Here is a 27743-nt window from a genome sequence, read left to right as displayed (position 1 = left end):
AAAGTAGACAAATCATCTTTTGGAATATGTTTTAGGGTATCCTATAGATGCGCAATAAGGTTTCGGAATTTTCAATTTTGTCCTGGGGGTCATTTAATGGCTAAAAAATGACGTTTTTTTACAAAAAAACTGGTTTAAAAAACGTCATTTTTTTTAAGCAGTAGCCAAATGATCTTCTAGAATATGATTGGGGGTGTCATATTGAGGCATGATCAGGTTCCAGAATTTTTTTTTTAATTAAGGGGATCAGTGGGCAACAAAAAATGACGTTTTTTGGCAAAAAAAAATATGGTTCCCAGAACTCCTCTTACAACTTTGGGAGTAGCTACATCACCCCTTGGGATATAATTGGGGCTGTCCTATAGATGTGCAATAAGGTTTTAAAAATTTAAATTTCATCCTGGGAGTCAAATAGTAGCAGAAAATTGACGTTTATCACTAAAAAATCAAACATTGATCCAAGAGCTCCTCTTATGATTTAATGGATAGACAATCATATCTTGGGATATGATAGGGACTGTTCTATAGATGTGCAGGTTTTCAAAATTTAAATTTCATCCAGGGAGTCAAAATGTAGCAGAAAATTGACATTTATCACTTAAAAAAAAACATAGATCCTAGAACTCCTTTTATGATTTAATGGATAGACACATCATATCTTGGGATATGAAAGGAACTGTTCCATAGATGTGCATTACGGTTTTGAAAAATTAAATTTAACCCTGAGGCCCATTACCTACCGGTACATACCTTTTGATGCCCTTTAAGGATCAAGAATATATATGGTTAAGGGGTGGGGATCTCAACCGTTTTCGAGATATTTGTGCACTTCCTGTTCAAGGGGGGTCATGACAACCCCCGGGGCCCATGACCTACATACCGTTTGATGCCCCTTGACACAAGGTACAATAATATATATGGTTTAAGGGTGGGGATCTCAACTGTTTTGAAGATATTAAGGGACTTGCTGTTTGAGGGCGTCAGGACCACCCACAGGGCCCATGACCTACATAACATTTGATGCCCCTTGACATCAGAAACATGAATATATATGGTTTAGGGGTCATGATTATAACAGTTTCTGAGATATATGGTAATTTCAAATTCCTGGGGGGTGGGGATGACCCCAGGGGTCAGATCTAATAAACCCTATATATTGCCAGTAACAGCCAATATATGATTATGAAAACCCTATATTATTATCTTTGTCCGTTTTCAAGTTACCATTTACAATAGAGTCTATGATTCTTTCTACAAGGTTCAATGTTAGACCCCACACCCTTTTGACACCCCCCTCCCCCCCCCCCCCTCCCCCGAAAAGTGGTTGTCTAACCCAAAATAAGAAAAATCAAACCAGGGTGCACAACTAGATTTGCAGGCCTATCATATCCTAGAGTTTTGTACAATTATGTTCAGCCATCTCTGAGAAACAAGTTCAGAGCGGGAAAGAAGAAAAAGAAGATGAAGAATATATACATGTATTAAGAACCGTACAAAAACAATAAGTCTCCAAACTTCATTCAGGAGACTTAATAATTAATAAAGATTAAATAGAGATAAGATCATCAAACATCAATAATTTAAAGATAATTGACAATTTCTGATTCTAAGGGGGTCAGGATGACCCCTTAGGGTCATGACTTACATGCCATAATGATCTGATGCGCCTGCATGACCTAAGGAGGAATAATATCTTTGGATTAAGGTGGGGATCTCAATGGTTTTTATGATATTTGATAATTTCAGGAAGAGCACTTGGGATCATGACCTACATACCATCTTAAATGCCTTGAACAAAGAAACAATAATATAATATGTACATGATATATGATTCAATTTAAGAACCCAGATATAGATCAATCATCTGTTTTGTAATACTTCCTATGTATATATACATGTACATGTATTAGTTTGTGTTTTGTTCTATACTATTCATGTTCATGACTGTAGTATGGCTTAGTCTTATTTTAAATTACATTAAAAAATTGTCAAATATATGACTTGGAACCCCCACTCCCAAACAAACTCAAATATAAACTGTTCTCTCTCTCCCCCTCCCCCCTTTCCTTGTCGAATAATCTATTAAAATCAAAATATAATTTGGGTGTCTAAAAACTTTTATAAACTGGTAAAAAATGTTATTCTTAAAAAAAATTACATTACACCTTGCATAATTGACAAATGATCTATTGAGATACGATCAGAGGTCATATTTCTACCTTGGGATCAATAAGTAGTATTCATTGACAAGTAAAAATTAATTAATAACAATAAATGATTCAAATTATAAATGTTTATACTCCACATTCACCCCCCCCCCCCCAATCTAACCTGCTTATAAAGATTCAGTCTTCTTAATACATTCTTACATGTATACAGTAGCAAATTTTAAATCATTTCTTGATTGCTTTTTCTCTCGTGATTCACATTAACATTTTGGAAATTGCTTAATTCAATTTTTAAGATTTATAAACAAAATGTTATATGCATCACTCCCATGTGTATTCACCTATTTGGGGCAATTGTAAAGTCTCCTAAACAAAGCAGTGACATCATTAGGCTAGGAATTACCCACATGGATCAAACACTACTGTATAACATATGAATAAGATAAAATACATTATTATTTCTAGTTCTAAAATGTCAGGGTGTCTCCAATGGGGCATAATCTTACAATACAATTTTACGCGCAATGACACAAAGAGCAAAAATAAATTAAACGGTTTAGGGATGAGGATCTCAGATCTCAGAAGTTAACAAAATATACAGTGTATCATATCATTTCCTATTTCATAAAGGCGGGGGGGGGGGGGGGGGGGGGGGGGGGGGGGGGGGGGGGGGGGGGGGGGTTAAAGACAACACCTGGGGGTCATTAATGTACTTTACACCAGTTGATGCATCATAATGACTTTAGAAGATATTTTGTATTTTCCTGTTTTGTGGGGTCAGAACAGTCCCATAAGGTCATGACCTACATTGTATTTGATGCATTACAATACATTAAGGTGGAAGGCTACATCGTCACAACATGTCTGACTTCCGTTCGAAACGCCATTGTGTTCCGGATTGATAACATTATGTCGTGGTACAAAATAGCTATACACCGTTTAATTGAACTCTTCTAACTAAGGAGATAAGATAGGAAATCACCAAAACGCTTAGAAAATATGTCAATTTTCTTCCTGTTTAAAGCTTTTAACTAACATTGATTATCAGCTGTTTTGTACGGAAAACGTGGAATCTAAATAATATACAGTTTCCCTGCTCTGCTGCTATATTGGCAATACATTTTTGTCATGTCATCTGCAACAGACGATCATACATATGTGACGGATTATCACATAGTTGTCTACACTTACTTACATATGAAATACACAAATTTAATAAGAAATTGTTTATACAGGGTCAATATGGGGTCAACTCAACAGTGCATGCAGTCTGACAAATGAAAAAAATAACTTTTGCAAATAAAATGACAGAAACTTTACAAATGCGATAGGATAGGTAACGATGATAAGCTTTTTTAAATATTAAAAGATGATGATACAGTATGCTGTCAAAGGGAGATTACATTTAGAAAGTGAAAGTAGAACTTATATACATGTGTATGTATGCTGGCAGGAATCCCATGCTGGCATCTTATTTAGCTGCAATAATGTAGCCCTCTCCCGATTTTTTTTTTTTTTTTTTTTTTTTTTTTTTGGGAGAGGGCTACAACTCCATAGGATCTCCGTTAGGTGTGTTCCCGTTTTGCACACATTTGATAATTGGGTATAGAACAATAGGTGTGAATTGTGTTGTGATAGCAATTATAGTCTGCTTTCGGTCAAAGATTTTACCTGGATTTTTACCTGTGTTTTATCAGCGCCTATATGATGAAACAAGAAGAATATAGACATTTTGTTGTGTTTTAGGTCTAATAACTAATAAATATCACCATTTTTTTTCATTTGATAAAATAAAGATAATGATATTTTTAGTTTTAAATTTCCACTCACTGCCCATCTTTACAAAGATAAGATGTTGTGAAGATGATGGGGTACTCCGTGTCTCTTTTTACAATTTGGTTGCAAAATATGTAAAAAACTAATATCAACAGAAGGAATATTGTGAAAGGAGACAGATCTTTATAAAAAAAAATATTTCAATCTTTGAAGTAGCGACTTTGACAGTAGTTCTTATGACATCACCGCTTTAGTATATATTGTGGGTCACTTTATGATTTTTCAGATTAGTACTAAGCTAAATACATGAAGCACAAACATTTCCGACAAAAATGATTATTCTGATATTGATTCGATAATTATAAGTTCTTATGATGTCACCGCTTAAGTATATATTGCGGGTCACTTTCTGGTTTTTCAAATCAGTGGCTAAATACATGAAGCAAAAATAATTCCAACAAAAATGATAATTTTAATATTGATTCGATATACTTTAATCTGCAGAAGGTTGAACATGCATGAACTAGGTCCACTTTTGATAGGTTTTGTGAAAATATATAACAGCTTTTAAAGCATATAAAATTGCCTATTTATCATATCATCATACAATTTGTTTATTTTCTTCGATTATTCACGCCAAAGCATAAATAAAAAATATTTTGCAGCGTTTTCACTAAACACATTTCCTCCATTTATGTTAGCAAAAGCAATTATTGAATATTAAGATATATTTTCTCTTCAAACTTTTAACATGTACTTCTTATAGACAGCAAGTTAAACAAATGCATTACAAATCCAACATTTTTGCAATAATCTTTTTTGTTTAAATAAAATAATGAAATTATTTATGACCAATTTATGTTTGAAATTAATTTCAAGAGCATGAATGTTAATTGTTATGTAAATGTGCTTTTATGCATTTTATATTGTAACATAAAATAAATGTAAATATCAATTGCGAGTAGATGTTTTATTTATTTTATTGTCGATTGCCCTCACAGGAACTGCGATATAGACTATAGCAATTAAGCAATTATCTCACCTGGTCAAATTCCCGTTTCGCACACATTTTTTCGATACATAATTTTCAAATGTGTGCAAAACGGGAACAAACCCTCCGTAATGGTGCAAGTGATTCACTCCCGCAACGATTTCGTCTCAAATCGTTTATAAATGACAATAACATTTGCATTTCTTACCTGAACTCAAACGTTGTAGATGTCTATGGCATAAATTAATCCAAAAATATCAAGTATAGTCCATATATCGGTTACTTTTCGTGTATGTCAACAACGAAAGTTGAATTTGTCCGCCATGTTTACTGACCTTGACCGGTTTTATTTTGGGACAGCCAATGAGAATTCAGGAGCGGATCTTGAACTGAATATAGGAATTCCCCTATTATAAACATAATTAACGCGGTAAATATGAATTTTCCATTATATACCATTTCCTTAAATGATGTTTTAGTGATATAACGAGGTAAGATCAATTATTTACACTGATCACGCGAGAACTGTCATGGCTGCTGAAAAAGACGACTGGTAAACATGCTGATGTGTTTTATCTGGTTTTGATTTATATACGATTAATTTGTTTAACCTGAATTAAAAAATCATTTTATCTCAAGGAAGACAAATATAAAATCGATCTTTTCAGACCGAAGTCAGCCGCATTAAAAACTTAATTTTGCACCATTATATACGGAGATCCTGTGGAATTGTAGCCCTCTCCAGTAAACATCAGATATAAAAAATCGGAGAGGGCTACATTATTGCAGCTAGCATCTTATTATATATTCTCTTTTGAGAAGTGGACAGGCGTAGCCTACATCCGTGGATGTAGGCTATGCCTGTCCACTTCTCAAAAGAGAATACTTATTATATTGTGCTACTGCTACTACATGTATTATGCTTACCTAAATTGGTCAACATCATAATGATAATCCAATTAAAACACAATAATGAATTCCTTTAGCTGATCTTAACTACCGTAATCCTTTTCTGCATACGGAAAACACAGACATGTATGTATGGGTGTTGCTAAAACGCGGAACGGAAAACGGAACGGAATGGAAAATATCATCACGTTTATCCCTTAAAAAGGGTATAGACTGGCCAGAAACGATTTACTTTGTATCTTTTATTTATATCTAATGAATGATTATCAACATGTTGCTATCTTATTAATATTCATATGAATGTCTATCAATTATAGCATTGTATTCATTCGGCTTTAGTTGAGTACGAAACGGAAAAATCAAATGTATACGAATTGTGAAACATTAACATGATTAAACGAGCAAATTAGCTATAACTTTTTACTTATTTCTCTTATATGGTATTGCTGGCATATTAGCGTAACGTATGCAGTTAGTGAAAGCGTTTTATGCGTGTTTTGAGTATTTTTATATTATTTTCAAATATGATGTACATGTATATACTTACATCAAAATTGAATTTTCGGTGTTCTAGACGATCTTTTATCATACAGACGCTACAGTATCATTGAGATGGAAGAAAAAAACTGTAGGACTGACGACATTAAAAAATTAAAATACAGTAAACATTAAAATACCCGATAATTTGTGAAACTAGTAATTTGTGAAACTAGTATTTTTAGCAATGCAATTTTGTTTACATTTGCATTACAAAGCATGCAGTTGTTTATTCCAGCAGCTATATACATATGATCCGAATAGAGAGCTCTAGACGTTGCCTGGTTTGATTTTCCGATTATATATTGGGACTATAGTCTGTCGATCCCAAAATATTCATGCAGCACATTTGGACGATTTATAATGGAAAATGTTGACATCTTTTCTCCATTTGGAAGTCACTCAGAAGACCTTGCACAATTTTTCAACACCATCATCCGGGTCTGTTAAAATGCAAAACCCCGTAGACTTCTTTATTTTTAGCCGTGTATTTATACCAGCTGATAAGCTAGAGAGGACGTTTTAAAGAAAGAATAATGAGAATGTTTTGTGCTTCTAAAAGAGAATCGCTTGAACCCTGAGGTATATATAAATATACAGCAAAAAGTGAATCGAGGATATTTTGGGACAGAATATAGTGGTCAATGCATGTACTGTTAATTTTGAGGAAATAAATATTCTTGAATAAATAAAATTTTTTTATCTAATATTGCTAATCTTTCAAAAAAAATTAAAAAGGTACATAAAGTATATCGTTTTAGCATACTTAACAAATCTATGAGGTAAATAACATTAGATAAGATTTTCCGTTTTCCTTCCGTTCCGTTTTCCGTTCCGCGTTTTAGCAACACCCATGTATGTATACACGTGAACCCATCTAATCCAAGAGCTGGGTAAAACTAGTACCCGCTAATGAGACATGCAAACCTGTGTTGTGTACGTAACTTCAGACAAAGATCAGTCATTTGTAACATGCATGTATTTTTATGACCTATTCTTCAAATCCACTTGCACTATTTTATTAGGTAAATAACAGCTTTAAGGTGGTGCAGGACACCTGCATATTGTGATGTACATGTATACTTCCTATTGAGATAAACAATAAAGTATGTTGACTATTGATTAAATATTTACCCCCCAAATAATGTTACCTAACATTGAAGCGCAATGGGTTAGAGCGTTTACATGTCTGTAAGAGCATTGGGGTCCAAGGTGTATTTTTGGTAATTTACGAATTTTCATGGGGAGGGGGGGTCTGGACCCCTCACTCCCATCCCTTCTCTAAATCAGTGCACACGATGATGTTCATGTAGGCACACAGAAGCAAATCTAAAACCGGCAACCGCCACGGGGAGGGGGCATAATTTAATTTTTAATTTTGTTTGTAATAATTATATAGACCATTATACTTCCTATGACATAAAATGTTAAGATTATTGATTAACTGAAAATTCACTGCAAACAGTTCTACCCCAAATTGCACATAAAGTGCTGCTCATGTCACGATGTGTATTATCATATGGGCAGGGATCTCATCCTTCAGTTATGAAAATTATAATTTTTAAATGTATTACCGGAGTTTGCATGTAGCCTTCATTTTTAATTAAACTGGTATAAAACAGTGTTATTTAGGGGCAAACACATGGTGCGGGTATTACTGTCTAATGACAGCATCTAGTTTGAACTGTAATTGTATTTATATATCCATTTCACTTTCAATATAATAATATGTATTCTGATATATAAAACTGCAATTATTCTGACTCTTTGTAGTAAAAGATAGACCTGTTCTTTTGAATACAAAAGTCAGTTTCAAAACATGTTGCTTATTAATACAATGTACATATTTTAATGCAAGTGTGTGGTAACTAGTTGTCATAGTCTGTTCATTTTCTTGGCATTAGTTTTACAGGTACTCTGTATTCAATTTATCTACCTGTATTCTAGGCAGAGGAGGTCAATCAGCTCAAAGGTTTGGACGAATAAGAGAAGAAAAAAGACACAACTTCCTGAGAAAGGTTGCAGAGACAGCTGTGAAGGTGTTCATTGAGAATGACAAAATCAACATATCTGGGTTAATTCTGGCAGGGTCAGCCCAGTTCAAGGTCGAATTCAGCCAAACTGACCTTTTAGACCCAGTAAGTTCTCTTTATAAGAAATAAGTATTTTGCTTTATCTTGGATAATCCAATATCAAAGTTTAGAGTAGATACCAATATGGGATTTAGTTACCATTTTCTTCAATTTGTTATTTTTTTCTTCTTCAACAATATGGATAAAAAAAAACTTAGAGCATTTGATAGCCATCAATATTTTGATACAGTAATGATTTGATTGTTAATGATCAAACTTATCACTGAGCCATCACTGAACTGGAAGTCTTTCGAAATATTCATATGACCATTGACCTGAGTTATGCCCATTTGGGGCAATTACTGTGGAATCATTAGATTTCGTGGTGGCTCAATTTTCGTGGAATTCGTGGTTACCTGTCATCCACGAATTAACATCCTCCACGAATTAATAAATTAGGGCTTTAAAGTCATATTCTCTTTTGTAGGTATAAGAATATACACGAAATTACCTCCCCACGAACCTGTAAAATTCAAGCAATCCACGAAAATTGGCCCCCACGAATTTAAATGATTCCACAGTATAACAGAAATTTTACCTTTTCTTTAGTAGATTCCAAAGAGCAATATTTTTGTTTCTTTCAGAGGCTACAGAAAGCTATAGTTAAGATTGTGGACATTAACTATGGGGGAGAAAATGGATTCCATCAAGCAGTGACTCTGTCTGCTGATGTGCTGGGAAACATCAAGTTCATCCGAGAGAAAAATCTTCTAGGTAAAATCTAGAGCATTTATTGAATGGCAAATGTAGTAATTGTATATGGTTTGAAGTGGAATTGAAACTGAAAAGCCTATGATTTTAGTCAGGAAGCCTACCACTTGGCATCCCAATCTAATATCCATGGTCAATATGGCCACAACCACTTCAATACACATAAGAGAAGGAAGTGCAATTATGCTTAGATAGTGAAATTTTCTACAGGGAAATCATCGCCCCCATTTTATTTTCGCCCATTTTGCTATCTTTGTAAGTGGGCGAATTTAAGCATGGGTGAATTACAATCAAATTATACCTCTTTTAACCCATTTGTATCGGGGCCAATTGAAGACAGGGCAAAACTTCAGCAAGTATAACACGGCAAAAATAAATTGGGGCGATAATAAAGCTGTATACATTTATTTATAGAAATAAAGCTTGCCTACACTTTCTATTTTCTGTTAAGCATACCAAAATCTACCTGTACAAATGAAAAGATTACTCTCTAACATAATTTCAGCAACAGTAAACTCTATGGCTGCCAGTACTGGTACTAACTTTTCAGAATGTGTTCTTGATCTTGCTCTGTCATGTACAATGTTATCTTGCAGACAAATACTTTGAGGAAATTTCCCAGGACACGGGCAAGTACTGTTTTGGTGTGGAAGATTCAATTGCTGCCTTGGAGGCTGGAGCCGTAGAGACGCTGATCGTGTGGGAGAATTTGGACATCATTCGTTACACCTTATTCAACCAGAGAGCTGAAAGTAAGGGCAAGTCAAATTCACAAGAAGTTACTGTTGATTATATATCAATGACTTGCAACAATTTAAGCGCAATGGACAGATTTGTCCAAATATTTGAAAGTTATTTCTAGACATGAATTCCCTGAAAATGACAAATTAAGGAAGTCACTTATATTTTGGGCTTTATTTAGGCATCATTATAAATATTGACACTTTACAGTTGTATGGGTATTTTTTGGGTGGTATCATTGACCTCTTACCTGCTTTGATTACAGGTAACACAGTCCTGTTTCTAGGACCAGAACAACAAAAAGACAAGACTTTCTTCATTGACAAAGAGGTAAATATAATTTTTTATACTGATGAAAACAGAGGGATAATCTGTCCAATTAATACATGTATTAAGCCAGTCATTACATACCTTGATGTTATCATGTACAATCTCACATGGAAAATGAAGCATTTATCCCCAGTCATAAATCCTTCCACAAAGTAATCTTAATCTTAAGCATCAAATGTAGTTTCAATTTCTCAAAAAAAAAATTCTATGAAAATTCTCATAGCTGTAAGGTTTTTTTTTGGAAAAGATTATTTACATTTCATGATGGTTTGTATTTTTTGCAGACTGGCGTAGAAATGGAGATCATTGATGAGATATCATTGGTTGAATGGCTTGTCAACAATTTCAAGTCTTTTGGTAATTAAAATTAATATACATTTATGTAATTTAGTATTAACACATGGGTATTCCTTAATTAAGATCACATTTTTTCATAAAGTTGATGAGCGAAGGTCTTTTATCAACCAGTTGCTGAAATATTTTTTCATGAAAGCAAGTTAACATATTAATTCCACATGTTTAAATAGGTTCCTGTTTAGAGATTGTGACAGACAAAACACCAGAGGGGGCACAGTTTGTGAGAGGCTTTGGTGGATTAGGAGGTTAGTGATTTCTTTACTGCAAATAAGAGAGAGAGAGAGAGAGAGAGAGAGAGAGAGAGAGAGGAGAGAGAGAGGGAGAGGTTTTATCTGCAATTTAAAAGAAAAAAAAGATGTTTTTAAATTTTCTAGTTTTAATGTTTTTGTGTCCATGGTGAAAAAATACACAAATTTACAATTAAATCATAATAATTCCTTTTACAGGATTGTTGAGATACAAGATGGAGTTCCTAAACCATGATGATGACCTATCTGACCTTGACCTAAAGGACTTGGATTTAGATGACTATTAAATTGAATATTAGTTACTCTAAGAATAATGAACAATACTTGTAAAATTTGTTGTTACACAAATGTCTTAATTCTGGAATTATTACTGGGAACCTAACATTACTGAAATTGTCTCAAAAATAAAAGAATGTCATAAATTTTAAAATTCTTTTTCATTGATTGGAGATATTTGATGTATGATATTATATCAAATTTAAAAAATGTTTTTACACAAGCAGTATGAGCAATATCAAGATATCTGAAGACAAGTGAAAAGCCGTCAATGTGACAGCAAACCGGGTTTTCTTTTATGTGAACTGTTTTCATAATCCATGTCAACCCTGAATTGATCAACACTACCTACCATATCTAGTGAAATGGAGTAACCTATATGCAATATTTTGCCAAACAAGAGGCCCATGGGCCACATCGCTCACCTGAGGAACAATAGGTATGATAAAATCAGCTTAATGGAGTCATAATACAAACTATCTGGACAATGTACAATAATACATGTAGATCCTGTATAAATAAAATCCATTTTCCCCTGGATATTCTTATGTTTATAATCATTAGTCCCCTTTCTGACAGGATGATTTTATAGTCATATCATATGTTGAGTATTGCAGTTCTCAAAAAGATCCTTAACAATAGTTTATATATCGGATATAAACGTACATCAAACTCTGAACCTTCTCGTGAGGCCAAAGAATTGTCCTGGGGCCAAAGTCTTAATAATTATAAAGAATCATCTGGCTGATTAGTTTCTGAGAAGATTTTTAAAGATTTACCCTATATATTCCTTTGTTAAACTTTGACCCCCCATTGTGGCCCCACCCTACCCCTGAGGATCATGATTTTCACAACCTTGAATCTACACTACCTGAGGATGCTTTCACACAAGTTTCAGCTTTCCTGACTGATTAGTTTTTGAGAAGAAGATTTTTAAATATTTACTCTGTTTATTCCTATGTAAAACATCGACCTCCCATTGTGACCCAAACCTATCCCCAGGGGTCGTGATTTTTACAAATTTGAATCTACACTACTTGAGGATGCTTCCACACAAGTGCCAGCTTTCCTGGCTAATTAGTTTCTGAGAAGAAGATTTTTAAAGATTTACTCTATATAATCATATGTTAAACTTCGATCCCCCATTGTGGCCCCAACCTACCCCCAGGGGTTATTATTTTCACAACTTTGAATCTACACTACCTGAGGATGCTTCCATACAAGTTTCAGCTTTCCTGGCTGATTAGTTTCTGAGAAGAAGATTTTTAAAGATTTACTCTATATATTCATATGTTAAACTTCGATCCCCCATTGTGGCCCCACCCTACCCCCGGGGGTCATGATTTTCACAACTTTGTATTTACACTACCTGAGGATGCATCCACACAAGTGTCAGCTTTCCTGGCTGATTTGTTTCTGAGAAGCAGATTTTTAAGATATACTGTATATATTCCTATGTAAAACTTCGATCCCCCATTGTGGCCCCACCCTACCCCAGGGGGTCATGATTTTCATAACTATGAATCTACACTACCTGAGGATGCATCCACACAAGTGTCAGCTTTCCTGGCTGATTAGTTTCTGAGAAGAAGATTTTTAAAGATATACTGTATATATTCCTATGTAAAACTATGTAAGACCCCCCCCCCCCATTGTGGCCCCACCCTCAGGTGAGCTAAAAAGATTAAGTTTACAATACAATAAGTTGTTAAAGTTGGTTTCTGGAAGAACAGACTTTGAACATTTTCTTAATAAATATTGACAAATTTTTTACTTTTTTAATCTTTAGTTTTTAAGATCTGTGTACAAACATAGAATTGTGAGCAAATCTTTGTATCTTGCTTATAATTCGAAGCTTAACACTCAAATATGGTTAGTAAATAGAAATTGTAAACAATTAAACACAAGAAACATGCACTATAACAAATAAAGAACACAATTTATTTTTTCGAAATGAATCATATATATATATACATGTATATACCTACATATTTCCGTCAGCGATATCAAACTCTATTTAAACTGAATAAACTCGAGAAAATGTCGAGCATCTCAACAAAATTTATTGCATTAATCTACCATTACGCAAAAGAAAATGCCGAATTACCGATAGAAGGAATTGTATTTCAGTACCCCTACATCAGATTTTGCTTAATTTGCGCAGGTAAACAGTTAACTGTTTGATTTACCGAAGTATCTGTTTGAATTGATACGTAAAAATCACGAAATACCTGTAGACGATAGTTTACAGGTTTAAAAGCGTAAATAAACAATTTAACCGAACAAGCTAACACCAACACACTTGTTTGATCCTTGTTGGAACAATTAGAAAATTTAATAAACAATAAAAACAGAGGGAAATGCACTTTAGTACGTTGTTAATGCATCAGATTTTATCATTTTCGCAGGTAAACATTTACCGAAGTCTATGTTCCAAATACAAGGCGATTGTTTCCCAAGTTAAAAAGCAAAATGAAACGAAAAAATGAAAACAAGCTAAAACCAACATCACAAGTGAAAATGACAACGCGTTGAAATATTTAACCTCAATTTACTTCACAATAATCGGCACCAGTGTTATTTCCATGTTTCATAGATTATATTCGCACGTGAACTGTTGCACAACAAACTGCCAGCTTCAAACAAAGAACCTCGTTTTCGAGATGCGGTAGACTGGCGATGCCTGTCATAAGACCAGTCTATCGCAATGAATTGCCAGTCTACGATATATGGAATAACGAGCCATTCTTTATAAGTATTTTCGCAATTATCTCAAATTTGGAACAGAAATCGCCTATAATTTTTGCAATTTATATTTTCCTTTCCCTAAGGATGATTTATGCTAAATTACGTTAAGATTAACTCGGTAGTTCTTGAGAAGAAGATTTTTAAAAATGCACCCCCCTTTTTCTACAGTTTCAAGGTTTTCTCCGCTTTAAATACAGATCGGACTTTTATTTCTGCAATTTATATTCGCCCTCCCATAAGGATGCTTTGTGCCAAATTTGGTTGAAATTGGATAAGCGGTTTTAGAGAAGAAGTTCAAAATGTAAAAAGTTTACAGACGGACAGACGGACGGACAGACGGACGGACGGACGGACGACGGACAAAATGTGATCAGAATAGCTCACTTGAGCTTTCAGCTCAGGTGAGCTAAAAATGACTAAGTTCAAAAGCTGGTATTTTTTTCATAAATTACCAGAAATCAAAATCCTAACAATATGCGCACCTCTAATATATGTACAATTGATCTGCAAAAGAACAACTTCCTATCTTGAAAACTGTAAGAGGAGTTATCCGTACAATGAGGGTACCCTTTTGGCAGCCGCCCTCCCGCCATTTTCACCATTTCAATAACCAGATTTTTCCGTCGTAAATCCCGGTTAAAAATGATTATGCTATTATTCTTATAGAAGGCTGATTTAGAAATTTACACATACTCTGATTAATTATCTACCTCTTTTACAATTTTTATATTGTCCCTATATGTACACGGGTAATATTGTAAATAATTCCTTATTAAATGTGAGGAATTAATATCCATGTAAAATCACCAGAAGCAGTCTATGCAGATTTTAAAATCTTGCTTTAATTTTTCAGTATTGAGCTATATAAAATTGTAACAAGAAATTGGTGCACTCGATTTCATACTTTTGCGATTTGATGCAAAACAATGGAATGGTGGCGTTGAGTACTCGCTTAAATTAAGTTTACAGGATCTCGACTATCACTCAGATCCCTATTTTACATAAAAGTACAAACAGTGGAGCAATGATGTACATGACTATCGTACCATGGCCATAAATCTTGTTTTCAAAACAAAACCAACTTTTGCTATCATTGCATACTGACTGATGATTATCAAATTACAAATACAAAAAACAGAAAACCTAAAAGGAGTAAAATAATTTATTATATGAATATTGCACATACCGGTACATTTACAGTCAATTCACTGATGATTTAATTTTCTCATGGAATTCAATGTGAAAAATCTCCATAACCTGCTACCACAATTTTATCACGAAAAATATCACTCAGTTTGCTGATTAAATCTTCCGAGGAGTGAAAATACACAACACCTTTCTTCATTTTTTGCAAGATGTCACATTTACTGTCACTTAAACATGTTGACAATGTTCTCATGTGGTCTTTACTTCTTGTGTTACCTGAAAAGAAAGAAAACCTATTTATAAACTACTGTATACATGGAAATATTTGTCCCCGTTTCATTCTCCCCCCTTTTGCCCTCATTGTCAGAGGTCGAATTTAAGACTGGGCGAACTTCTATGTCTCAAACTATATTTCTTTACACACAACCCTTTCTGGGCAAATTCAAGAAGGGACAAAACTGTTTGCAAGTGAAAAAGGTCGAAAATAATACCGGGAGAAAATAATACCATATACAGTATCAATTTTTCAATGAAATGTGTTTTTCAAATTTATCGTTATATGTACAGGTATAACAGTAACCTGATTCGAAGATCAGGATAATTACCGTTTATACTTTTACCAATACGATATAATCTAATTTTTGCATTTTTTGCATTCACCTTTTCATCGCAAAACATTCAATATCAGAAATCATACCCAGTACTGTTTGCTATGAGAAGCTTTTTAAATCGCAAAATACGACTGATGCAAATAAAAAAGTTACACATTTACCCTATTTCTGCTAATTTTGTGACACAAGAAAAACCACAGATATACATGTATATTAGTTAAAAATGAGAAGCGAAGCGTTGAGTTGATCTGATGATCCCCTTTTGACCCAGCTCTTAATTCAGATCAAATAAATGTAATCTGTTAGTGCTAGATTTATTGTATACCCTTTCATTATTAGATAAAATCCCCAAAAATTTTTTTAAATCAACTACACCACCTTCAAATTTTGAAAAAGGTCATTGTAAAGGAACATTTTTATGAGCTAAATGCAAGACAAAAATTGTTCATTGTAAATACATGTAGTGCCAACAGTTTCAGAGAGTAGAGTTGCACAGTGTGGAAAAGAAAAAAATTATATCACACTCTGTAAAATTAACAGTATGAAAAAAGTAAAATAATGGGTATATAATAAATTTGTATACAGTTTTCATGCATTGAAAGAGATATAATGACTGAGAAGTAAATTCTTACGACTAGCCTCCTTCATGTATTCAGCGGTCAGTTTCCTCATCAGAAGGTCTGCCTGATGTATCATGTTCTCGCTGCAGATCTGTCTGTCCACCCCTCTGGAAGTTTGATCCACATCATTTAACACGGGTTTTGATGGCGCTGACAGAGCCCTTGTTATAAGATCCATGGTCTGAATCACTGAGCTACAAGTGTTGATATACGTAAAAATAATTTTGTTCACTGCAAAAGTGCCAGGTGCATGACCTCAATTAACATAAGATACTGTAAGGCCTAACAGAAGCCATTGTCTCAAGCCATGGCCCAAAGTCCGCATAGCTCTCCCCAGATGGGAGAGAATTGCACATTACTGGCAGTGTTTTGCGACAATGAACCAAAGTTTCAATCATAGGAATTTGCCAGTATCTGGTACAAGTCTTAAAATTTCAGACTTTCAGTACTTAATATAGACTTCATTTCAAATGTATTTACATGTACTACATATAACATGAAACTCATGAAGTATTTATTTATTATGTCCAAATTGTAAAAATGACAAAAGAAAGAAAACAAAAGAAATGCAACGTATTGAAAATTAGTGTGGGAGTCACTAAGCACATTCCTGTAAGTTCCCTAACAGAGTTTTTTTCACCAACTGGGGACTGGGGGCTGAGGCCCTTTCAATTGGGAAAATAGCAACAAAATAAGAAAATTGGGAAAATCCGTTTTTTATTGATTATAATGAATATAACGATTTCTATCATTTATTCAAATACTATTTAAAACACAAATGCTTCTTTTTCTAGAGTTCTTGAAATTATTTATTATTCTGTTCAGTCTTTCTTGAAAATTTTGACAAATTGTACAAAGATTTTTGTTAAAAATTACATCTGGGTCAGAAATTGGGAAAATATTAGGAAATTTCTGATTGGGACTGGGACCGAATTTCGGCCCCAAAAATTCAGCTCCAAATCAGGCCAAAATAACACTGCCTAATGACATACAATTGAGAACACTGCACAGATCATTTAATTTTTGTAATGTACTCACTTTTCTAATGCCCTTGGACTGGAGTTAGTGGTTACTGATATGGAATGCTTTTCCCAAACATTTTGGTCTGGGTTAGGGACTTCAAACCGAGCTGCCATATTCAGGATGACGTCATCTGGGACCGGCCGTATTCGGCGCTCCCTGTTTCTGATCAAGGCTGTCTCTGTATCGCAGTCTATGTGTACCTGACAGAAACTGATGCTATCTACAAAACAGAGGTGTTATTTTAAAGTCTTGATTACCTTACATGTATAGATTTACAATGTGTATAAGAATCAAGAGTTTAATGTGTTGAGGTGATACATGTATGTACTTTCTTAATTCCTTTCAAACTGACCATTGCACTTTAAAAATTTCAATTTGATTAACTGTACAGTAGATTATCGTTTAAAACATTGTCAATAAGTTTTTTTTAAAACCAGGGGTGCATGCATTTTACAAAGGAACTTGCAATAAAGTCAAAAATACTTTCAGTCTCATAGAATGATCATTTATAAATGAAAATTTATATAAAAACATTCATTCACAAGAATTTTAATTTCCAAAACTGTTTATTTAATGTCATTAAATCAAAACAGTAAACAGTTCATGAAAAGTTAGAATTCGCTAAGTAATATGGAAAAATGTAACTTCTTTTTGTAAAATGATGCACAGGCAGTGGCTTACATTTTCGTGTAAGTTGATAATACTTGTATCTCATGCTGCTATAATACATATTGTCATCGATCAATATCACTACTTTGCCACTTTCTCGGTGTCTCATGTTTTGTAAAAACATTTGGAAACTTTCAAAATGACAGTCCTTATTCTCTGCCCCTATTTTCAATGTCTCTGATGCTTCAGTTTCATTTTTTAGTTCCCTAACAAGATTATCCACCGCATTCTGAATGTTTTCTCTGCATTCTTTCCAGGCATTTGGCATCTGTGAAATTGAAAAGTAATTTGCTGTATGAAATCTAAAAAAATTTACATTTGCAAGTAAATTTACTCTATCCAGACTATTGCATCAATTTTTTCAACTTACTTTTTTACATCATTCAATTCGTTTATAATTCTTTATGCAAGTATATCCCACTGATAGTTTGAATGGTTTACACTATTAGTACCAGTACTTTTAAAAGATGAAAGTAAATTTACGTTTTAAAAAAAAGGTACCTCTTTTTCAATAATATTTTTCTCTACATCTGTTGGGATAATTTCATCATATGACACCAACAGCCAATGTGAAGATTTGGATTCTCCCCAGTAACCCTGGCTAGCCACAGTGGATTTATCGATCAGGGATTTTGCAAATGTAGACTTTCCACTTCCAGGAATACCACACAAAACTGTTACACAGATATTCAACATTTTCCTTCTAAAAATGATATCAGAAAAAAACTGAAACGTGCCCTATGCATGATTATTCTCATTGAACATGTTGAATGTTGTATATATGTTGGAGATGACTGGATAATGGTCATAAGTATAATACCAGTGTTTAATAAATTGTCGATCCTCTTTTTTCTTAGTCCCTGTCCCGTGCATTAATATTTTCTATCCAACAATGCAATATTCCTACTCAGCACGTTCAATTCACTGCACTGACATAGTTTGATAGTAAGAAAGCATTGGCGAATCCCAATTCGTGGGCGCAGCCATTGTGACCTTTGACCTTGTCATCTGCAACAAATATAACGATACAACCAAATCATTTCAATCTTGGGTTATTGGCGTCCTATAATTTCTCCAATCAGTTTATAAAAATACATAGATTTTGAGAACAAATATATTTTTGCAACGTCTATGAAATTTTGGCCAATAGAGTCACAAATAATTTTCAGCCCTAAAATTTTGACGTCACATTTACCTCACATGGTCAATGGCGAAGTGTGGTTGTTGGCATTTCACCACCTAAGGAAACAAAAGAAAGCGAATTTCTGATCTTCTGGGGCATCTTTGTGACAAAATAACAGATTAAGGAGTTTTCAATTAGTATAATTGCGTTAAACAGTTGTATTTTAAGCAGGCGGGCCCCGATTTATTCCCGCCATACGGTAAATCGCTAATCTGTTTGAAGTCTGTCACACAACATGGCATCAAATGGTGTAGATGGGGAAAGCAGTGCGGACCGAAATGTTGAAATATGGAAGATCAAGAAACTTATTAAGAGTTTGGAAGCAGCTAGAGGGTAATTTTATTTTTTGCTTCAGCTTTTGTTGAATTGCGTCTTTTGACTTGGCATATGGCCCTGAAATATGGGAAATATCTAGTTTTGACTAGTTTTAATCATTCTATTTTATCTTCAAATCAACATGTATTTCATATAAATTTCATTTTCATGACACTCTTAGTTACAATTTATGAAAGTATGATTGATACTCGATATTTTTTTGAAATCTAATTTCTTAAGTAACACATGTAAACTAAAATGATACCTGTTTTATATTTCAGAAATGGCACAAGTATGATATCTTTAATCATTCCACCAAAGGATCAAATCTCTAGAATCGCCAAAATGTTAGCCGATGAATTTGGAACAGCTTCAAATATCAAAAGTCGTGTGAACAGACTCTCAGTATTGGGAGCTATTACATCAGTACAACAACGGTTAAAACTTTACAACAAAGGTGACCAACTTTCATTCATCATCCTTTTTAATGGTGTTTTTATCATAGAAAGAATATGATACTCCCAGCAATTATTGTATGTGTAAAAGAATGAACAGTGGAATCCATGTTGCATTTACCTATTAAGTAAACACAAAATAGACATTTGGTGTTTATTAATTTGTAGGTTTAGGTGATTTTGAAACTTTGATTCATATGAACAAGTGTTGAAAAAATATTCTGAGTGTTAAAGGTTATGCCTGTATTTCAACATATGTTTTAAATGTTTGATTTGGATCATTTGAAGTGTCTTTTGAATTAATTTGTGTTTGAATTGTTGTAGTCCCACCCAATGGTTTGGTGATATATTGTGGTACCATAGTGACAGATGAAGGAAAGGAAAAGAAAGTTAACATAGACTTTGAACCATTCAGACCCATTAATACATCCCTGTATTTATGTGATAACAAATTCCACACAGAGGTAAGGCTTACGTAGTTAAATTTCATCAGATCAGTCTGGGGACAAGTCCCAGCTTTGTGTCACATTGATTGTTTTCAACTTTATAGCTTTGTGGAAATGTCCACGTTAGTATTGTGAACAAAAGAAGTGTTCATTGAATGTTCAATTTTGAATGAAAATCAAGCATAAAATTAGGCATCTGAATGAGTTTGATAACTTGTGCAGACACTAGTCCTCTATCCATATTTTACACCATTGTAAAGTCTTGCTTGTCTGGGTTTGACAAAAGCATGTCTGACCTACTGTTCTGTGCTTTGTACATGCTAGGTAGATGCGTGCAAAATAAGTAAGGTACTGGTAACACATAATGAAAATTATTTTTTCCATTCTGATTTCATTGAACACACTGTAAAACCTTAAAACAAAAACTGTTTTGTAAGTGATGTTTAGAGCTACCATTAGTAAGAAATAAATAGTTGAACTAACCTAGCTGGTCTCAAACTAGAAAAAGTTGATGTCGAACCCTGGCTTGTACTGTTAGTTACTTTGCTTGGGAAATCAATTCTATCAAAGAAAGTGTTTTTAGGGGGAAAGATTATAAGCAACCATCAATGATGTCTCTGTGATGTCAATTGTTAGCAATATCTCTCTGCAGATATTATATTTATATTGTCTCTGATTAGCTGAATTCAGTCTCTGTTAATTTTGCACCTTGTTTTCCAGGCTTTAACAGCCCTGTTAGCAGATGACAACAAGTTTGGCTTTATCGTGATGGATGGTAATGGAGCTCTGTTTGGAACACTATCAGGAAACACCAGAGAAGTCCTACACAAATTTACAGTCGATTTACCCAAGAAACACGGTAAATAAAAAAAAATTAGTCAAGGTGCCATTTTGAAAAAATTACTGCAAATTATGAGAATTGTTTATATTTTTAAAAATCTTTTTACAAATTCATTACTCTTTGTACATTGGGCTCCATTGAGACGTGACGCTGCAATCTCTCACTTCAAAAACAACCATTACATGCTATATCAATTATTTTCTATGTTCAGGGAGAGGAGGTCAGTCAGCTTTACGTTTTGCCCGTTTACGTATGGAGAAGCGTCACAACTATGTGAGAAAAGTGGCTGAAGTTGCTGTACAGCTGTTCATATCCAACGACAAACCAAACATTGCTGGTCTGGTGCTAGCTGGATCCGCAGATTTCAAAACAGAACTCAGTCAGTCGGACATGTTTGATCCTGTAAGCATTACTTTGTAATATTTTGAATGGATAATATAATTTATTTAGACAAGGTATTTTGGGGTTAAGATCTGTTTGATTGTCCTCTGTAATGTGTAGGAATTAATAATGTACTAAAAGCAATAATTTTGCTTTGTTTTCTGTGAAACAGAGATTGCAAGGCAAGATCATCAAGATTGTTGATGTATCATATGGAGGGGAAAATGGTTTCAACCAGGCAATAGAACTGTCTTCAGATTCACTAGCGAACGTCAAATTCATACAGGAAAAGAAACTCATAGGTAATTAAAATAATGAGCAAATTGCACATTCATAATTGATTTTTTAAATACAGAATTAATGATGTTAATTGGAGTTGTGTCAGAATGGTAAGTTATGACATTCTTATTGTTTCAGGTCGTTATTTTGACGAGATCTCACAAGACACGGGGAAATACTGCTTTGGTGTGGACGACACGCTAAAGGCTTTAGAGATGGGAGCAGTGGATATTCTCATTGTTTGGGAAAATTTGGACGTCACACGCTATGTGCTGAAGAACCATGCGACAGATGGTAAGTGGAAACCAAGCTTTCTCCTCTGTTTAGAATATTGATTGTTTAATATTTACATTTTCCAGTGTCTTTGCCTGTGATAACGCTATGTATCAATTTTTTACTATATAACCTATAACTTCAAATGACGCCAAATTGAGGCGCTTCAATATGCATATCTATATTTCTATGTTCTTATTTGTTTCACTCAAACGAACATAAAATATTTATGAAATAAACACAAACTCGTAATTGGATGTGAAGAGCTCTGAAAGTGCAGTTTTAATTTCATTCAATATAACAATAATTTCTTTCTTTCAAAACCACATCTTCCACATCTACAAAATAAAATTACAAATTTTAGACAGTGGATACATCTTTATATGATACAATACGAAGCAATGGGCGGGTGGGTGTATGGGACTTATATGACTGCATGAAAAAGAGCCTTCGAATGGCTTACTAGTACACAATAACTTTCACGATCATTCATAGCCTGTGCTATGAATATCAATGTCACCTGACTAGATGACAATAATAACAACCAATAGATGTAAAGAATAAATAAACACTACCATGTATTTAAGTAACATTAATAAATACATAAATATTTAATCGAACGATGGCTTAAAATTATATAAATATACCGGTAAGTAATATATATTGGATTTATTCACGCCCCGACCAAATTATCAACTCATAATATTCAAAAAATGATTCCTAATTCCTTAAATATTTCAAATTCAAATAAAACTCTGTTTTAAAAAAAAGGGTTGATTTTAAAAAGAAAGTGTTGATTATGAATTTACTTTTATTTTTTGCAGTGGAGAATATTTTGTTCCTTCGACCAGAGCAGGAGAAAGACAAAACGCATTTCATTGATAAGGATGTAAGTACTTTCTGGTGTGGTTGAATTATTCTTTATAGTGTAGAATTGTTAATGGACAAAATCTTTGTAATCTGATAAAAGATCACCTATTGTTGACCTTTGATTATTGGAGTAAACAAAATTTATGTATATATAATTAACTGTGCTAAAAAATTTTCTTTTCTATATTCTTTGTAAACATGGAAGATATATAAGTAAAATTCTTATAAAACAAATTCAAAATTTATGTCAAATATGTTAGATTTTTTTCAAATATATATTTACTTTGTAGACTGGAGTGGAACTGGAATTATCAGAACAGATGCCTTTATTAGAATGGTTTGCAAATAACTACAAAAACTTCGGTAAGATTAAATTTCAGCTTAAAGTGTACAAACGTGTACTTGTGAATGAGTTACATTTTCATATAGAATTCATATTTATGAGTGAATATATGCTGTTAAATCCTATAAAGCGTTACTGGTACTTCTTGGGATATATTTAAATTAATGGAATTGCTTTTGATCTTAGGTGCCACCTTAGAAATCATTACAGACAAGTCACAAGAAGGAGCACAGTTTGTGCGAGGATTCGGAGGAATTGGAGGTGAGAAAAAAACCTTCATTACATCAAATTTACTTACCAACAGGTTGAAAATAGTTTTTGTTTGTTATTCATTATACCACTGCAAGTATATTATATATTATTTGTAGATGAAACTTTTACATTACTATCCTCTGTCTTTGTTATTTCTTTACTCTTTATTGTACTGGTACAAATCGTTTTATTTATATACATTAAAGCAAAAAATTTTCAAACTAAACAAGATAGTATTTATTTTATACATGTCTGTGCAGACCTGAAACTGTATCCATTACTGTACTGTAGTGATCAAGTCAAACCATCAGAGTTATATGTTGATTAAGTTCAACTTGAAATCATACCCATATCCCAACTCTTCTCAAGAATGAAGTCTTTCACATGTTGTACATGATATTATGTTTTGTGTATTTACAGGAATATTGCGGTATCAGATAGACTTTCAAGTATTATCAGGACAGGTGTTTGACGAATTGGATGACGACTTTGATCTAGATGACTATTGAATAGGTATTACCCATTGCCCGGGAACCAAATCACAAGACAAACTAGACTTGCACTCCGACAGTGCATTCTGGGATATTAGAGGAAGATCAGTGAACGCTATATTACTGGTCTATTTGGGATGTCATTTGTTGACACTGCCTTTTGCTGATGTAAAAAAAAATTAAATAACGCTTCATAATTTCCCAGCCACACAATTTTACTGTATTTATTTCAGGTCATTCTTGTTATTACCAATGGTACACGTTACCTATTGTAAGATGTAATATCTCAATAGAACAGTGCTTAAGTTTGTTGTATGTTTTTTTTTTAAACCCTGGATATGTGAAGTTTTTCTCTGTCAGAATTATTTATATTTTTAAAATGTTCACCTGTAGATTTTGTTATCTGTATCAATATAATGTCTTTGTATGCTCAAGTTCTGGAATTAGTATATTTCTGAGGAGTTCACTCTGTTTGATGAAAGTCAGTGATATGGAAATGTGTATATCTTTTCGTAGAAAAAATAAATTTGAAATGACATTTAATTTTGAATAATGCTTTTGCAGTGATATTGATCAACATATTCTGTAAAGATACAAAATTTTTGGTTTAAAGTTTTTAAGGATTTTATTTTCTTTTTGTACAATGTCTAGTAGATGTTATTTGAATTGGACCCTGTAAAGTATATGTTTGATTTGGATCTGAATTTTTTGAGCAGGTGATTGCGTGTTGTGGGATGTGTGTCTGTCATGTGTGTGCTTTATTCCATATGATGGACATGTGAAATGTGTTGATGACAGAAAGAGAGAACTATTTTGAAATGAATGAGCCTCTGTGAATGTTGATTTTATCATGAAATAATTACCACTTGGTCGTTCTAGAATTGTTTGTATGTATGTCTTATTTTGGTGGGATTGGGGATTCAGTAAGCAGGATATATAAGTCCAGTGCCCCTGTGTTTGATGAAATTTTTATAGGAATAAAAAATATCAATATGCCCTTGAAGAAACATTATTTTAATGTACCGTAAATTGGAAAACTATTTTTATTTTATAAATAAAATGATTTCTGAACTTCAATTGATTTTGGTAAATAAATTATTAAACGTTTTGGGTATGTTTTTCCTGTAATTATTTTTTTTTAATAAGGAAAAATTTGGGGGTGGATAGACCCTGACCCCTAATGACTTGTGGATCTTTCTTTGAAGAAATTTAAATGAGGAAAGGAATTTTGGAATCCCTTCTTGTGGTTTGTATGGCGTCTTCTTGTTCGCAGATTGGTTATCCAAGTACTGTCTGATTTTGTTTTGTATACTGATTGCCAAGTGTATATAGAATTACTATGTGCGTTATTTGTAATTGGGTCACCTGTTGGTTTTTTTTTTATGGCCCAATGAAGGTGATATAAACACCAATCCAGTGGTTCAACTCAGATGTGGTATATTGTTAGAATAACTGTTCAGAGAGCTTGATTCATTACCAAGGCCTACATAGATATATAGTGTGTTTCTTAATCCAATCTATTGAAAAAAATGGGGTTAATTGGTGGAAAAAATGTTTTATTTTATTATTATTGTTGTTTCAATGGCCAGTTAGATAGCAATTCATGGATCATCTCAATTATATTCAACATTAATGTATGAATATTGATTCTTACTAATAAATTAGTGTTTTCTTGAAATTGAAGAGTCACAATTTAAACCCTAAATAATCAATTAAAAAAACATTTAGGATAGATTATTATTATTTAAATTCAGTCTGGGAACTGGAAACACACTATTGATTTATCTTGGCCTAAGTACTTTACTTGTCTGTGCTTTTTACAGAAATTGCAATTTTGCTGTTTAGCATTTGCTGTATTTATGTGAATTCTTTAATACAAACCTGTTAATTATTTCATTTTGTAACAAAACAATTAAAAATTCCATGTACTTTTTAATGAATGAAGAAAATGTGAAAATGTACATCCTAGTGGCATTAGTTTGAAGAAAACAAATATATTTTGTTCCATCCATAGGACTTGTATGATATGTTAAAGGAAACATTGGTTCATGAATGATTATACACTACCTCACATTCTATCTAAATTTGACCAGACTTTACGTTTCAAAAAGAAGTGATGATCCTTGTGTATCAAGCATTGTGGCTGCTGATGTTAAAATAAAACATTTAGGAGATAATGCTTTCTGAAATCTAGATTGGTGACTGTCATGTATCATTTCAAGAACAGGGACCACTTGGAGCCCTGTTCTTTTCCACACAGAATAAAAATGTTTGTCATAACTATGAAAGAAATTCATCTTGTAAATTATTTTTTGTTCTCACCTCGGTGTGATGAAGGCAACACTTTCAACTAGCTTCAGCAGAGGCAAGAAAATCACTTGATGAATACCACATTCTGTAAATCTTTTTGGTTGGCTGATCCAAAAATTTAATGTTCATTGAATGAACTGCAATTTCTAATGTTCGAAAGTGTTATTTTTACTAAATCTATGAAAATTTGTGCCCACGACTAGTAAGGAGACATCAACAACTTGCCCATCTGATCTGCCTAAACCTTTTAATTATACCCCAGCAAACGAAGTTTATTATACCCCCGCAAACGAAGTTTAGGGGGGTATATTGGTTTCACCCTGTCCGTCTGTCCGTCTGTAGACGCAACTTTGTCCCCCCTATAGAATTTTTTATTACTGCATGGAACAGTTTGAAAATTTGTACATATGTTGAACACCATCTGAAGATGTGCACCTGCAATTTTTTTTTTTAGATCAGACAAGATTTAATGATTTTATGACAGTTTTCATTTTCCTTATTCTATATATTGTACAATAATGTTGAAAAGTAAGGGAGGTAATCCTTACAGATTTTATTAATTAATTAAACAGAAAACACTCTATAATATATTTATATAAATACATCCAGATGTAGTTTTTTGTCTTTATGTCTTAATTAATAAAAAAAAATTATTTTTTATAAGTATTCTATCAACTGACAATGCAAAGTTTTTGTTTGTCAATGATAAATTCTTAAGAGCTAATAAGAACATCAAAGACAAGTGTGGCTGAATTCATTTGTCCCAAGGGAGCCATTATCTGAGCCATGGTTCAGATGGAGCATGTGTTTAGGGGAAATTGATAATCTGTAAAGTGGGTGATGGTTTTGGGGCTATTTTAAAACTGTTTCATGCAAACCAAAAGGTCTATCATTATAAGGAAATAAATAATATAATTATTAATAAAGAAGTTAAACTATTTTTAGAGGTTGTTTAAATTTATTTGTCAAGTAAAAATAAATTGATGAAGTGACCCTATTGGGCATTAATTTAAATGAAATTCAAAATTACTGATATGATTGTAGTGTTTTGGCAATTTTAAAATTGTTTGTAATATTACATTTTCTTTTTTTTACATATTTTTACATAGTATGGTAATTATGGTAATGTTTTGGGAGTTTATAAAATTTAACAAGTTCATCAAAGAAAATCATAGTCCTATGGGATCAATTTTCTGATATGGAGTTCTATTGTGCCATAGGAGAAAGTGAGGAAAATTTGAAACAACTAATTGCATCTGTCAAGACTCTTATTAGAAAGATATTGAAAGTTTTATCAACAGAAGAGCATTG

The 27743-nt window shown here is 33.2% G+C and overlaps 2 protein-coding genes and 1 pseudogene across 3 annotated transcripts; 2 read left to right on the top strand and 1 right to left on the bottom strand.

Moving 5' to 3' along the window:
• Nucleotides 1-11322, top strand: part of LOC128181190 (eukaryotic peptide chain release factor subunit 1-like) — a 13437-nt pseudogene extending 2115 nt beyond the window's left edge.
• A 3736-nt stretch (nucleotides 11323-15058) lies between these two features.
• LOC128181143 (L-seryl-tRNA(Sec) kinase-like) lies at nucleotides 15059-18991 on the bottom strand. 2 transcript variants are annotated; one of them, XM_052849431.1, is made up of 6 exons: nucleotides 18814-18991; nucleotides 18495-18696; nucleotides 18006-18261; nucleotides 17340-17544; nucleotides 16314-16495; nucleotides 15059-15346 (listed from the first exon to the last, which is right to left on the bottom strand). In XM_052849431.1, exons 2-6 carry the CDS (start codon nucleotides 18687-18689, stop codon nucleotides 15159-15161), a joined length of 1026 nt encoding a protein of 341 aa, XP_052705391.1. In that variant the 5' UTR covers nucleotides 18690-18696; nucleotides 18814-18991; the 3' UTR covers nucleotides 15059-15158. The 2 variants fall into 2 exon arrangements, with proteins under 2 accessions (XP_052705391.1, XP_052705390.1); XM_052849430.1 differs by having other exon boundaries at nucleotides 18495-18991.
• A 187-nt stretch (nucleotides 18992-19178) lies between these two features.
• Nucleotides 19179-26414, top strand: LOC128180983 (eukaryotic peptide chain release factor subunit 1). Its single transcript, XM_052849206.1, has 11 exons — nucleotides 19179-19509; nucleotides 19773-19948; nucleotides 20271-20410; nucleotides 21113-21251; nucleotides 21445-21635; nucleotides 21787-21916; nucleotides 22032-22187; nucleotides 22991-23055; nucleotides 23327-23399; nucleotides 23566-23640; nucleotides 24052-26414. Exons 1-11 carry the CDS (start codon nucleotides 19412-19414, stop codon nucleotides 24138-24140), a joined length of 1332 nt encoding a protein of 443 aa, XP_052705166.1. The 5' UTR covers nucleotides 19179-19411; the 3' UTR covers nucleotides 24141-26414.
• Nucleotides 26415-27743: the final 1329 nt, after the last annotated feature.

Source organism: Crassostrea angulata, chromosome 4 (genome assembly GCF_025612915.1).
Source record: "Crassostrea angulata isolate pt1a10 chromosome 4, ASM2561291v2, whole genome shotgun sequence".
In the NCBI taxonomy this organism is placed as follows: Eukaryota; Metazoa; Mollusca; class Bivalvia; order Ostreida; family Ostreidae; genus Magallana; species Magallana angulata.
Note: the sequence above shows the minus strand (reverse complement) of the source record. Positions and strands in the feature narration are given on the sequence as shown.